This window comes from Schistocerca nitens, chromosome 3 (assembly GCF_023898315.1).
Source record: "Schistocerca nitens isolate TAMUIC-IGC-003100 chromosome 3, iqSchNite1.1, whole genome shotgun sequence".
NCBI classification, from domain to species: Eukaryota; Metazoa; Arthropoda; class Insecta; order Orthoptera; family Acrididae; genus Schistocerca; species Schistocerca nitens.
In genome coordinates this window covers 693,571,843-693,587,495 of record NC_064616.1, presented here as the reverse complement: position 1 = coordinate 693,587,495, position 15,653 = coordinate 693,571,843, and the positions used below count along the sequence as shown (strand labels likewise).

The window sequence follows — 15,653 nt, the reverse complement described above, 5'->3', positions numbered from 1 at the left end:
CCGCTTTGTCTGTGTTACAACGCGACGTCTACAGAAACCTGGCGTCGTAAATGATGGAAACAGCATGTGCTCGTCTGACTCTACCTTCGCGGCGCAGTGTGTCCCGGCAGAGCTGTGAGAACATGCCAGCCCCATGGCGGCCGACGCCGCCGACCACACACACTGCGCAAAGCGCTGCGCGCACTGCTGCACCGCACTACACCGCACCGCGACGCGACAACCGACCCACGCCATCGACCCGCTACCGTCGCGCCCAGGAAAGCTCACCGACAACGATTACCCCACGCTATTCGTAAAACGACACACGGCTGATGGACTCAATAGAGTAAAAAATTTAATTATTGCGAATTTGGAAAACAAGAGGTGCCTGATTAGAAGAATTCTTTCAAATTGCGCATGCCAACACTGATGCCCCCTCTCGCCATTTTCGTCGGCGGCATGCGCGCGCATGCAAAAAAAAAAAAAAAAAAAAAAAAAAAACACACACACACACACACACACACACACACAGAGAGATATATATGCTTTAACACTAGCCCAAAAACGAACATGCGACTCATTTATTGCAATACTGGTGCGCAGCTAACTGGAACTGTGGAACTGGAGGAGGTGATTTACGGAGGCGACCGTTTAATTTCCACTGCAATTTCTTAAGTCATTCTCTCTCTCTTTTTTGCATAGTGCCTGGTCCACTGGGTAAGGCTTCTGATAGATTGTCGTCGTATCTGCCCTTAATGCAATACAACTAGCATGGCACATTCCAAGAAACTACAATCATACTTAAGAATAACTAAATACGGCATTAGTAAGGCAGTGTGCCGCTTGCATACAATTTTTTAAACTGTAACTCTGGAAATGGCAGCGAACACTTGTTTCAGGGTATGCTGAATCAAATATACAATGCGGTTGCGGCAAATTTAACATGGAAGAGTCATGCGAAATGAACGTGCTGCCAAATATTGCCCGCCGGCCACTATATCGTCGTGTGACCAGCTCCTGCTCATTAGCAACTGCGGCGAAAGCTGTGTGAGGTGGTTAGAACAGCGTGCACGCTTGGCGGGCAGTGCACGACCAGACGTCGACGTAGTTTAAACTGTCCCGAATATCCACAAAGCGTCTCGACTGCTTAGGAGTTCAAATTATACCAATGGAAAAGGATTCTGAACTCAGAATTTTTGAGACAAGGAACCACATCCGGGAACAATATAGCGAACGGGGTGATGCCTTGAACGAGCAACGTATATCAGCCATGCGTTTGTAACCCGATTAATGTTGGTGACACTATCCCTGAAAAGTAATGCCTCCGAATTTTTTGTATGGAAATTCTTAAAAGTCTTTTTTTTTATTAAAACAAACATTATTAACATTAGACATCTTTTTTTCTTCGTGCCTACATATTTGGAGGCCTCTGCCGATAGACGGTTCTGACTTGTAGCGTGTAACTTGGCAGTGTGTAACGTAACTATGTCGGTGCGCTAGAAACATCGTGCAGTAATCGGGTTTCGAACTCGAAGAGTTCGTCCACACATGGAGCACCTCTGCTTCAGCATGACAATGGCAGTCCACACACGAGCGCTGCGTCATCTTCAACAATCCGACGCCTTGGGATCATTGTCATCCATCATCCTCCACACAATCCCGATTTGACCCCATCCGATTTTCATCTGTTTCCAAAACTTAAAGAATACCTTCGATGACTTCACTTTGATAGTGATGAAGCGGTGTAAGCAGATGTGAGGTTCTCGCTCCGTCAACCGTCAAACATTTAACAGTGACAGTCTCAACAAACTGGTCTCTCATTGGGAGAAATGTGTTCGTCGCAAGGGTGACTATACTGAGAAATAAATATGTAGACATGAAGAATAAAGATGTAGAATGTTAATAACATGTCTTTTATTTAAAAGCTTTAAGGGTTCTCACATAAAAAATTAGTAGGCATTGCTTTTCAGCATGCCCTCGTATGTGTAGTCGGTGACTGGACTCCAACCTGACTGAACTATCGTTGGCTTCGAGCTACTATCCATAACCGTTTTCGATTCCCGACGCTCACTACGACCTCTGATTATTTTTTTTTTTTTATTTTTCTTCTTCAGAGCTACTGAAATCCAGGGCTCGCACTGATATTCCGTGAAATGCAAATTCTCTCGCCGACTTCCTGCTTTAGGGGAAGAGGAAGCTGACTAGATTTTAAAAAGCTGAGTGCCGGACCCCAAGAGTTATTTAAACTGAAATTTCCGTCTCTTTGTATCAGGTTTTCTGGCATCTTTCTTTCGACAGACTTCTTAATCATGCTTTCCAAGAAACTTGGCTTTTGCACCACGATACTGGTCTCATAGTATTTTATTTCATGATTATAATTGAGACACTGCTTGGCGACAGCTAATTCGCTTGTTTGTTTTAGTTGGGTTGTCACTAATGTTCCTTGCATCTCTTCCCGACTTTTCTGATAGTCTGCCCCATGTAAGACATGCAACATTCGAATGGAATACGATACACACCCGGCCTTCGGAGAACCAGATCGCAAAGAGTGCTTTTTATCTCACAAGGGTAGACCACAACATTTGGATCACGGCTTTACTGCAGACTTTGTATACTTTTAGTAGTCCATTAGGACAACATAATGTGCAAGTAGTAGGGCGTGCTACTAAGGCGATTTCTAGAAAACTGCACGAGAAGTTTTACTGTGAGTTATGTACCGGCGCGTTGCAGCCCTGAGCGCGAGATGGCGGCGGTCATGAGGTTAACGTTTCAAGTACCGTAATCAGTGGATCGCTGGATCGAAACCCGCTTTTTTAATTTATATTTTTATCAAGACTTGTCATATTATTTCAGACATAGTACATCTGAAAGGTAACATGATGAAAAGGCACCTGTATTTGCATGAACTTCTATTGAATTTCCAGTGTTATTTGGTTGTTTGCTAATTTTGAGTATCACAATACGTATTTATAACTATCGGCGAGTAAACGACGAAACGCATGAAGTTCTCCTGAAAATGTATGCCTGTCGTGATTTACGAAATTCCTTATACCTATAATCGGGTTGAGATGCCGAGAACTGCTTTACACCTGGGCGCAAGGACGAGGGGCAGGCCTCGAAAGTCCAAGTCAAACATCGATAAATAAAGGTGTAAATAACTTCATCAATAATACAATGAGTTACAATGTGCCAGGGGTGACAAAAGTCATGGAGTAGTGATATGCACGTATACAGATGGCCGTAATAAGGCGTACGCAAGGTATAAAATGGCAGTGCATTGGCGGCTCTCTCACTGCAGCTGACTCCTCTGAAACGGTTTCCGACGTGATTATGGCCGCAAGACGGGAATTAACAGACTTTGAATGCGGAACGTTAGTTGGAACGAGACACCATTTCGGAAATCGTTAGGGAATTTAATATTCCAAGATCCACAGTGTCAAGTGTGTGCCGAGAATACCACATTCCAGGCATTACCTCTCAGCACGGACAACGCAGTAGCAGACGGGCTTCACTTAACAACCGAGAGCGGCGTTTGCGTAGAGTTGTCAGTGCTAACAGACAAGCAAAACTGTTTCACATAACCGTTGAAATCAATGTGGGACATACGACGAACGTATCCGTTAGGAAAGTGCTGCAAAATGTGGCGTCAGTGGGCTGTGGCAGCAGATGACCTATGCGAGTGCCTTTGCTAACGGCACGACATCACCTGCAGTGCCTCTCCTGGGCTCGTGACGATATACACTCCTGGAAATTGAAATAAGAACACCGTGAATTCATTGTCCCAGGAAGGGGAAACTTTATTGACACATTCCTGGGGTCAGATACATCACATGATCACACTGACAGAACCACAGGCACATAGACACAGGCAACACAGCATGCACAATGTCGGCACTAGTACAGTGTATATCCACCTTTCGCAGCAATGCAGGCTGCTATTCTCCCATGGAGACGATCGTAGAGATGCTGGATGTAGTCCTGTGGAACGGCTTGCCATGCCATTTCCACCTGGCGCCTCAGTTGGACCAGCGTTCGTGCTGGACGTGCAGACCGCGTGAGACGACGCTTCATCCAGTCCCAAACATGCTCAATGGGGGACAGATCCGGAGATCTTGCTGGCCAGGGTAGTTGACTTACACCTTCTAGAGCACGTTGGGTGGCACGGGATACATGCGGACGTGCATTGTCCTGTTGGAACAGCAAGTTCCCTTGCCGGTCTAGGAATGGTAGAACGATGGGTTCGATGACGGTTTGGATGTACCGTGCACTATTCAGTGTCCCCTCGACGATCACCAGTGGTGTACGGCCAGTGTAGGAGATCGCTCCCCACACCATGATGCCGGGTGTTGGCCCTGTGTGCCTCGGTCGTATGCAGTCCTGATTGTGGCGCTCACCTGCACGGCGCCAAACACGCATACGACCATCATTGGCACCAAGGCAGAAGCGACTCTCATCGCTGAAGACGACACGTCTCCATTCGTCCCTCCATTCACGCCTGTCGCGACACCACTGGAGGCGGGCTGCACGATGTTGGGGCGTGAGCGGAAGACGGCCTAACGGTGTGCGGGACCGTAGCCCAGCTTCATGGAGACGGTTGCGAATGGTCCTCGCCGATACCCCAGGAGCAACAGTGTCCCTAATTTGCTGGGAAGTGGCGGTGCGGTCCCCTACGGCACTGCGTAGGATCCTACGGTCTTGGCGTGCATCCGTGCGTCGCTGCGGTCCGGTCCCAGGTCGACGGGCACGTGCACCTTCCGCCGACCACTGGCGACAACATCGATGTACTGTGGAGACCTCACGCCCCACGTGTTGAGCAATTCGGCGGTACGTCCACCCGGCCTCCCGCATGCCCACTATACGCCCTCGCTCAAAGTCCGTCAACTGCACATACGGTTCACGTCCACGCTGTCGCGGCATGCTACCAGTGTTAAAGACTGCGATGGAGCTCCGTATGCCACGGCAAACTGGCTGACACTGACGGCGGCGGTGCACAAATGCTGCGCAGCTAGCGCCATTCGACGGCCAACACCGCGGTTCCTGGTGTGTCCGCTGTGCCGTGCGTGTGATCATTGCTTGTACAGCCCTCTCGCAGTGTCCGGAGCAAGTATGGTGGGTCTGACACACCGGTGTCAATGTGTTCTTTTTTCCATTTCCAGGAGTGTAGCTTGGACGTTAAGACGAGTGGAAAACCAACCGTGGCCCGGTCAGATAAGTCCCAGTTTCAGTTAGTAAGAGCTCATGGAAGGGTTCGAGTGTGGCGCAGCCCTCACGTAGCCATGGGCCCAAGATGCCAATAAGGCACTATGCAAGCTAGTGGTGGCTCCATAATGGTGTGGGCTGGTTTACGTGGAATGGACTGTGTCCTCTGGGCTAAATAGACCGATCACTGACAGGACGTGGTTTTGTTTGGCTACTTGGAGACCCTTCATGGACTTCATAAAAATTAGATCGTTGTTTGGGAACATGGATGACAATATGCCATGTCACTGGGCCACAAATGTTCGCGATTGGTTAGTAGAACATTCTGGACAATTCGAGTGAATGATTTGGCCACCCAGATCCACCGACATGAATCCTACTGAACATATACGGGACGCAATCGAGGGGTTAGTTCGTGCACAAAATCCTGCACCGGCAAAACTTTTCGCAATTATGGACAGTATAGAGGCAACATGGCTTAATATTTCTGCAGGTGACTTCCAACGACTTGTTGAGTCCATGCCATGTCGAGTTGCTGCACTTCGCCGAGCGAAAGGGGGTCCGAGAAAATATTAGAAGATATTCCCTGACTTTCGTCACCTCAGTGTATGAAGGCAACATACGATTCATTGTCGGACGTGCTTCCGATATTACAAGTAGCAGGACGATAATTTTCATGCAGACACGGAAAACATACATTAAAACGATATCTACTACATCGCATGAATGCAATTTTCCTTTCTTCTGAGTTTCTAAGGAAAAAGAAAGCTCTTTGACATTTAGAACAATTTCTTTCGACAATCTGGATGCAAAGGTTGCGTAACACAATATGTTTGTAAATATCGGGGTCGAAAATTGGCGATGCACGATTGAACGTATTTTAACAGCTAATTGGAAGACATTTATTGCCACGGATAGAAACTTTCGAGACACTTGGCCGTTCAAGCCTCAGTATGCTGGTCAAGGTTCCTCACACAGAGTTTGAAGATATGTTGTTCGATCGTGTGGGAGTAGATTCATCACGGAGAACCCCCCCCAATTTTACCGTGAATCGCACCCTTCGACGGATGTACGCAGTGATTAGCACACTGGACTCGCATAGGACGACGGTTGAAGTCCGCGTGAGGGCATCGTAATTTAGGTTTCCCGTGATTTCCCTTCAGGCAAATGCCAGGATGATTCCTTCGAAAGGGCACGGGAGATATTTCCTTCCCCATCCTTCCCTAATCCGAGCTTGTGCTCTGTCTCAAATGACCTCGTTGTCGACGGGACGTTAAAATCTGTTCCTCCTCGAAGGATGTAGTGAGAATAATACTGGTGGGGCAAGAACTGCATCAGTATTATAAACAACGTATGAAAACAATGGTACCAAATCACTTTGAACCCACAGTAAAATTCTTCCAATGGATTATCCAGTGCATAAATATAGAGTCGAGTTTCCGACGTTTCATATTGTTCACGGATTACGCTTCTTTCATCTGCGATAGTGTTCTCATCTTTCCATAGTAAGACATGACAGAAGTCATGAAAATAAATACGCCACGCTCGTCTCAGATTATCATTCGAGATTTTCAACCCATCCATGTATTAAGGCTCCAGAGCTTGGATTTCAACAGAGAGAAATTTATATTCAAAAACTGGGGGGAGACCTGCTTTCTGGACTTACAATTTACTAAAACCCGAAGAAATAAGAGTATGGGGCAGATCATCTGCATCAGTTCACCAGCGCACCTCATGATGGTCACATGGTCGCCTGCCGAAATTTACGCGTCCGTTGGACACAGATCTGGTCGTACGCCCTATCATTATTCTCACGTCATCAAAGCCGGAGGAAAATGATGAGTAACAATGGCAGTTGAAGTGACAATTGTTTCCGGTGGCAAAGAAAGTAAATCACCATAGAACAAACAACACTATTGAGACATTTTATCTTTATTTCTATTCAACTATGCGGTGTTCGTGGATACACGTAATCCAAATGCCAAAACAGAACATTTTTGTGTACAAAATAATATGGAAATAAATTTCAGTAGTGCAAATTAGAGTTACGTTTTCGTTGCCCTTGTGGGATATTCTCATTAGTTGTAAGGTATCCATAAAATGTATGTTGAATTCTTACACCATCTCTACTTTGCGTATATTTATAGAGAATACACCATACTTAACAATGTCTATACAAAAATTAACGTCTACATGAAGATGTCTGTGAATTATCCTCAACTTATAACACTACCCCAACTTACTCAATGTAACGTTTAGCTTGACAAAGATGACGGTTACAACTTTCCTAGACTAATGAACAATACTGTGCAAATGCGGAAATGGTTTATCAACAGCAAATACAAAAGGCAAGGGAGTTTTCTTTATGTCTGAAATTTGTGTAGCTTCAAGAACATTCATGTTATAGAGAGATACACTAGTCAACTTTTAGCCAACTTTCGCCGACAATACTTCTTTAAACATTTTGGTAATGTATTTTGGAAATATTCATTTACGTTCCACACAGCTGAACCAAATCTGGTGCGATGGTGCTCATATACATCATCATACCAATTCCGTCATTACAGAAGAAACGGCACACCATTAAGGGCTCCTACATTAAGTCGTAAAAGTGGTTCTGTCGGAACCAGAAAGATACCACATCGGTATTACAAATTCCATTCATTTATAAACATTGCCACTGCACCAAGTAATACGCACAGCAGCATGCAGGGGACACGCAAAATAATGTGAACAGTGGTAATAATGGGATTGTTGTGTTTGGCGATAAACAACGCAGGTAAAGCACGTGTCGGGCTGGACTGTCTCAGTGCGGATTAGGCATCAGTGCAGATTGTTTATGAGTAGTGCACACTTCGTATTTGCATTTAGAGGCCGAGGTCGACTGCAATGAAAGAACAAACAGTTCCAAAGAGGGTAGATTGTGGGGGTCCGTTTAGCTCGAGTATCAGTAACCAAGTCAGCCAACTTATTAAATGTTTCAAGAGCAACTGTTTCAAGAATCATGACACCCTACACAAAACATGGACACGTAAAAGTAATAGTGGGCGCAAATCACAACTAAATGAAAGAGATTGTCGTACGCTAACACGAATTGTGTCAAAACAACACAAAACTAAGGCGGCTAAAGTGAGTACTACATCGAAGTTCTTAGTGACGACAACCAACGCAAAGAAGCGTGAAACATTTTGCCAGGGGCATAAATCCTGGATGGCTTATCAGTGGAAACACGTCATATTGTCCGACGAGTCAACTTTTTTGTTATTTCCGATATGTGGCCGGGTTTAAGTCTGGAGAACGCCAAAAGAAGCCTACAATCCTGATTGTTTGATTCCAACAGTTAAGCATGGAGGTGGAAGTGTGATAGTGTGGGCAGCCATATCGTGGTATTCTGCTGGCCCCATCATTACTCTCAAAGGCCGTGTCACAGTCAACGATTATGTGAGCATTTTAGATGATCAGGTGCACCCCATGATTCAAACGTTGTTCCCCAACAATGATGCCATATTTCAGGACGATAGTGCACCCACTCAGACACACAGTACAATTGCGATATGAGGAGCATGCAACTGAACTGCAGCGTGTTCCCTGGCCAGCACATTCCCCGGACTTGAACATTATCGATCCCTTGCAGGTGGTATTAAGAGCGTCGACTCCGGAGCAGATTTCCGCCACCCTCGTCATTACAGCAGTTAGAAGAGGTTCTGATCGAAGAGTGGCATAACATTCCACTGGCGACTATGCAATCATTCTATGCCAGTATTCCAAGATGAATCGCAGCTGTATTACGTGTAAATGGGGGTCCAACCCCTTATTAATAAACCATTCCCAAGTAAGTACAGGTGTTCACGTTATTTTGCGTATCCCCCGTATTTTCAAATGCCAGTTATACGCAAACCCCACAATAAATTGAAATTATAAAAGAGCACACCTAACTAGAAAGTTTCATAAGAAAAAGAAGCCACGTGGTAAAATAGGTGGCAAACTTGTCTATGTTTCAAATCTACTTTGTACAAGCAGCAACTTGAAACGCAAATACAGATAGATAAAGACAGATTTTTCTTGTTTCCTCTAAGAAAATACTCTAGCAGTCCAAGTGTCAAAACGAAAGAACATAAATTAGCATTATTATAGAAGTTCAACTGCAGCATAATTTTCCAATACATCTTGTTCCTACGGATACTACACATACTATATTCATCAATCTCCCCAGGCACTATCGCGACACGCTAGCATCTCGGTTATCTTGTGGTCAACAGCATACCAACAGCAAGGCCACTGAGCAACACCAAATTCTTCTTCAAGTAATACATCAGTATTATCGCCGCAAGGCAAGGAACAACTAATGCAGGTGCATGGACGAAACATTACATCACTGTTTACAAGTTTCGATGACTCAGATTACTGACATTAGGTAATCTGACATTAATAAATGCGTTCTTGGTATATTAATAAAACTTACATAAATTTAACTAATTATTTCTAATGCATAGCTGCATTGCTACGCCCACAGACATAATGCAGTCTTCATTCTTCTTTAATATTTTATCAGTTTTTTTCCCAAATATTCTAGTGAAATTGCGAATTCATGCTTGATTCGCAAAGTTCATAGAAAAAATAGCAAATACACAATTCGTGGAGCTGCACTGTAAATAGGACGTACCCAAATAACTTTTGTACGACTCCAGAGGCACACACAGCTGCATTTACCTCAGCTACCTCCATCATGCCACATGCTGACAATAGTGGTTTAAGGATTGCATGAAATGTGTCACTAAAAACCAGCACCTATTTCGTCATGAACTCTATGCTTTACAGTTTTTGCGTATATCGACAGAAATTTTCGTCCATAAGTCTTAATGGCAAGACCCATAAGACAGCCGAGTTCGATGGGCGAGAGGTGAAAGCGTTGTATTTGGAATTTGTGGTCACGGGTCCAAGTCGCCACCCCGGCTTTGACGAAACTTTTTTTCTTTATACAGAATGTAAATTTTTCACAAACTAATCAGCATGACCACATTATAAACGATTTTACGCGTTTCACATGGAAGGAAGAAGCACTGTTTTTTTAATCGCATTTGGATTTAATTAACAACAAATATTTATTTCGAAAGTCCACATTATAATAAATTTGTTTATCATAATTACGCTAAACTACATTCTTCCATCACATTAGCATAACACTTGCTTATACGTTCGGTGCTTCGCAAGGATTTGTGTGGCTTTTGCTGTAAATACAGCACAAACACTAGGCTGAATCAAAGGCAGATTAAAGGAGCGTGGCTGGGGGGGGGGGGGGGGGGCGATGCCCCACCCCAACCTTAGAGCTAAAACTACATTAAAATCAAATGGTAATTTTTATAATCTGTCACAAAGTTAAGCACAAAGTGGCATCATTGTTGGGGAACAACGTTTGAATCATGGGGTGCACCTGATCATCTAAAATGCTCACATAATCGTTGACTGTAACACGGCCTTTAAGAGTCCTGCTCAGTGGATTTAGTCATTTATTCCCCAAGCCACCTTAATTTGTGTGCCCGAGAGAATGTGCTACATATACCAGTGACTTGTGCTCCCCCTCCTGTTCGGATTGTGGGCGCCAAATATTAGCAGGGCTTCTCGATCTTCCACATCAGGACGCGCTTCGCGTTTCCCTTAGGGCACTATCTGCTTTACGCCCATTGTTGTCATTGCTACTAGTGTTGGACTGCTTGCCTAGAATTCAAGAGCATATCCGTACAGTTTGGGCGCCTTCGCGTGATGCCACCAAGAAGTGCTTCTCAGCAGCGCACGAGCCTTCATACAGCGCAGCACTGTGGAAGACGCAAACAAAACACTTCTGCCGGGATATGCAGTTGAGTGTTTGCAGTCTTGCACTCCACAATTTTTTCCTACAGTTTCATCTTTGATGTTGATTCTTTCTTCTCTTTTTGTGTCAGCCGCAACAGCAGAAACATCTTTCTCGACACTCAAACTCATTGAGAATTGATTGAGAGACCGTTGTGAACAAAACCGCTTAACAGGGCTTGCATGTCCATAGAGACATCACTATTAACAAAGAAGAACTGGACGGAAAAAACAGAAGAGATATGTTTTCTTCAGCACAGATAATATTTAATATAATGACAGTTGTTCTTCTGTGATGAAAAAAGATTGAGTAATTAGCATTCACACACTTGGATTACAATTTTATAAAAAAAAAATAACAAAGTGAGAATCAGATGCTAATATGCATGAAGCATGCCAAATATATACTGTATGTGCAGAGAACTAAAATGAAAAATATAAACTCGACTGTTTTTTGTACAACGATCTTTTCCAGATTTTAACCACTCAGTGTATAAAAGAATACAATATTACATTTAACACTACGGCTTTATGTACCAACAAGTAAGCTTTGAGCTACTGTAACGATGTAATATTATTCTCACTGTTTACACTGTACTTCTTTTGAGGTATTAGTCGCAAATACATTTTTCTAACACCATAATTAATATGGATATTGGATTTTTATTCCCACTATGTTTGTTTAAAAACGAGTATCATTGTGAATTGTATTGAAAATAAGAATTAGAAAAAAGTATTTGAGTATCCATTAAAGACGTGTGTGTGTGTGTGTGTGTGTGTGTGTGTGTGTGTGTGTGTGTGAACAACTGGCAAAAAAGTAACTGTCAACAAATTAAGAAATTTTTATAAGTATTCAGTTCTAATTTCAGTTTATTTGATTTTAATCTGCTTATCAAATTTGTGTTAACACAAGGCTTATGAGCTTGTTGCTGTATGATAACAATTGGATAAGAGAAGTTACTCAGAAAAAGGTTGTGAATGTTACACATTTCAAGAAATTTAAAACTTTTTTGTCTAAAATAAAACACATTTTTGCAATTGTTTGATATTTTTAACTATCAAAACAGTTTAAAACAATGGTTTTCGAAGGTTTTTTCCTTCAACTTTCTGGGGAAGGGCCCCTGAGTCTTCTTTCTCTTCTAGGCAACTGCCCCCACCCACAAAACATTAATGAATAAATGAAACTAACCTGCAGTGGTAGTTCCTCAACAGACGTTTACAGTTTCTTCAAACGTCCTTGCAACCTCGTTAGAACAGCTTCGAAATAAAGTCAACCTCCGTCGCCTTTAACAGCCCTCCTCACACAGAGTATGTATCAGTGTAGAGCAAACACAGCGAAATGCAACACTGCCAATTTCATTTTGTTTGTTAGTTTATTTGTTTCCACAGCATTCGAGCTGCCATTTGCGCCTTGGAGTGTGATTCTGACAAAGGAGAAAGATTCCTCACTTTAATAAACTCCAGTAAGATTGCCAGAATTGGAGGTGCTACGTTCCGCCGACTTCGAGGTCATAAGAGACGGAATTGGAGGTGCACTTCGTTTCTTGGTATTACATACACCGACCTTATTTCACTAGATTCCGTGTTGTAGCAGCATCCTCTCTATTGGTGGGGGAGGGGATAATTTTAGCGACGCAAATTATACGTCACACCTCTCTGAACCATGCAAAGATAGTAGAGCGATGTGGACAGTTTTCCGAGCACAGAATATCTTCTTTGACTCTGTCAATGCTCGAGAAAAATTGTACTGCAAAACCCCTCACCAGCCTCTTTTCATCTATAGATGTTTCTTGATGCCACTTGTTAACAGTAGCGGCAAAAATCATAACAAGAACGTGGGTTCCTGGCTGTAGTGCATATATGCACGTGCACGAATATCGATTTGTTACCTTTCCACACGTAGCATTACACTCTAAAATTCCCCAGCATCCATTTTGAAGAGAACAAGAATGAGCCTCGAAGGATAACACCTTCAAGTCGTGTAACGTGATAAAACAAAGAGGTATTCTTATATCTCTGAATACTCATGTCTCGTTGTTCCGACACAAACAGCTTCGTGCACTGTCCAGCGTGAATATCAGCTGAAACAGCTGATCTGCACATATCATGTAGGCCCGTTTCTATGACACATGTTCGTGGCTGTCGTCAGAGTACCATACAACGCGAGTCAATATCTCTAGAAAAATCAGAATACACTAATGCGCATGAATTCTGCTCTGTGATGATAGGAAATACAAATGTGCCTATCTGTTTGTCAGTGATATTCACGTCTGCGAGCAGTTGGTTTGTTACTGAGGGCCCGATTGTCCGAGAGTTAACTGGAATGCATCGACCACAAATGTCCGTGGTTGGCTTTCGGTCTAATTCGTGGAGACATTTTGGGTTAAATGAGGCGTCGTACAATACGCAGACCGTGGAAAGAAACATACAGGGCTATTACAAATGATTGAAGCGATTTCATAAATTCACTGTGGCTCCATTCATTGACATATGGTCACGACACACTACAGATACGTAGAAAAACTCATAAAGTTTTGTTCGGCTGAAGCCGCACTTCAGGTTTCTGCCGCCAGAGCGCTCGAGAGCGCAGTGAGACAAAATGGCGACAGGAGCTGAGAAAGCGTATGTCGTGCTTGAAATGCACTCACATCAGTCAGTCATAACAGTGCAACGACACTTCAGGACGAAGTTCAACAAAGATCCACCAACTGCTAACTCCATTCGGCGATGGTATGCGCAGTTTAAAGCTTCTGGATGCCTCTGTAAGGGGAAATCAACGGGTCGGCCTGCAGTGAGCGAAGAAACGGTTGAACGCGTGCGGGCAACATTCACGCGTAGCCCGTGGAAGTCGACGAATAAAGCAAGCAGGGAGCTAAACGTACCACAGCCGACGGTTTGGAAAATCTTACGGAAAAGGCTAAAGCAGAAGCCTTACCGTTTACAATTGCTACAAGCCCTGACACCCGATGACAAAGTCAAACGCTTTGAATTTTCGGCGCGGTTGCAACAGCTCATGGAAGAGGATGCGTTCGGTGCGAAACTTGTTTTCAGTGATGAAGCAACATTTTTTATTAATGGTGAAGTGAACAGACACAATGTGCGAATCTGGGCGGTAGAGAATCCTCACGCATTCGTGCAGCAAATTCGCAATTCACCAAAAGTTAACGTGTTTTGTGCAATCTCACGGTTTAAAGTTTACGGACACGTTACAGGACACGTGTATCTGGACATGCTGGAAAATTGGCTCATGCCACAACTGGAGACCGACAGCGCCGACTTCATCTTTCAACAGGATGGTGCTCCACCGCACTTCCATCATGATGTTCGGCATTTCTTAAACAGGAGTTTGAAAAACCGATGGATCGGTCTTGGTGGAGATCATGATCAGCATTTCATGTCATGGGCTCCACGTTCTCCCGACTTAACCCCATGCGATTTCTTTCTGTGGGGTTATGTGAATGATTCAGTGTTTAAACCTCCTCTACCAAGAAACGTGCCAGAACTGCGAGCTCGCATCAACGATGCTTTCAAACTCATTGATGGGGACATGCTGCGCCGAGTGTGGGAGGAACTTGATTATCGACTTGATGTCTGCCAAATCACTAAAGGGGCACATATCGAACATTTGTGAATGCCTAAAAAAACTTTTTGAGTTTTTGTATGTGTGTGCAAAGCATTGTGAAAATATCTCAAATAATAAAGTTATTGTAGAGCTGTGAAATCGCTTCAATCATTTGTAATAACCCTGTACTTAGCAACTTTGACCTATTCAACACATTTCGATGATGCATGTTACCACAGTATATCGTTCATAGCAATGCCTGCGGGATATTTACGCTAGTTTTACTCAGCTATCAAAAGATAAAATTTCTTTCCACCAGAGAGAACTAAACCCATTTCAACTGCAACGAACAATTTCTATTCAGAAATGTTAGGCATGAAGACCTTCCGTCTTTCCAATCACACTAAAGAAAAGTTCTTATTTTACCAGAGAGATTATTTGGATGAAGAGTTTTGTTTCATTTTGAAATCATTAAGCTACAATTACTGGTTGTATACAGGTTGTATCATAATTAATGGCGTAAACGTATACAGTTGAAAGTGCACGGCACTATAGGCAAAACAGTCCAGTAAATATGGGCCCTTGAATTAATACCTTAAGAGCTATGGGCCACTTGTTCAATTGTGAATTTTGATAAATTAGGATCGTGTGTAAGAAATACAGGATGTATTATAATTAATGGCGTCAGCGCATACATTTGAAAATACATGATACTAAAAGCAAAAACTTCTAGTGAACAAGGGCTCTGAAATGCATACCTGGGCAAGGGCATAAAATGCATAAATCTCCTCTACTGCAAACTCTTTGCTTTCCATATTGTGAGAGGTGGTAGTACGGTCCAAAACAAGAAGAAAATTCCGGTATATATGGGCTCTAAAGTGCATACCTTTGGAACTATGTGCATTTGCTCATTTTCGCTACTGTGAAACATCTCTTCTACTGAACAAGCGCGCATAGCTCTTAAGGTACACATTTTAGAGTCCATATTTACTAGACTTTTTCACTACTAAATACGTGTACTTCCAGCAGTATACGTTTATGCCATTAATTATGACACACCATGTAC

The 15,653-nt window shown here is 43.4% G+C and overlaps 1 protein-coding gene across 25 annotated transcripts in view; it reads right to left on the bottom strand.

The window, feature by feature from the left end:
* Nucleotides 1-15,653, bottom strand: part of LOC126248660 (MAP7 domain-containing protein 2-like) — a 421,589-nt gene that overhangs the window by 149,996 nt on the left and 255,940 nt on the right. For 3 of the 25 annotated variants that reach the window (XM_049949862.1, XM_049949868.1, XM_049949869.1), the window contains exon 1: nucleotides 85-139. The exons of the other annotated variants lie outside the window; for them this stretch is intronic. In XM_049949862.1, the coding sequence (XP_049805819.1) occupies nucleotides 85-124 (40 nt within the window). In that variant the 5' untranslated portion in view covers nucleotides 125-139. Of the gene's footprint in view, nucleotides 1-84; nucleotides 140-15,653 lie in introns of those variants that run through there. 25 annotated transcript variants of the gene reach the window in all.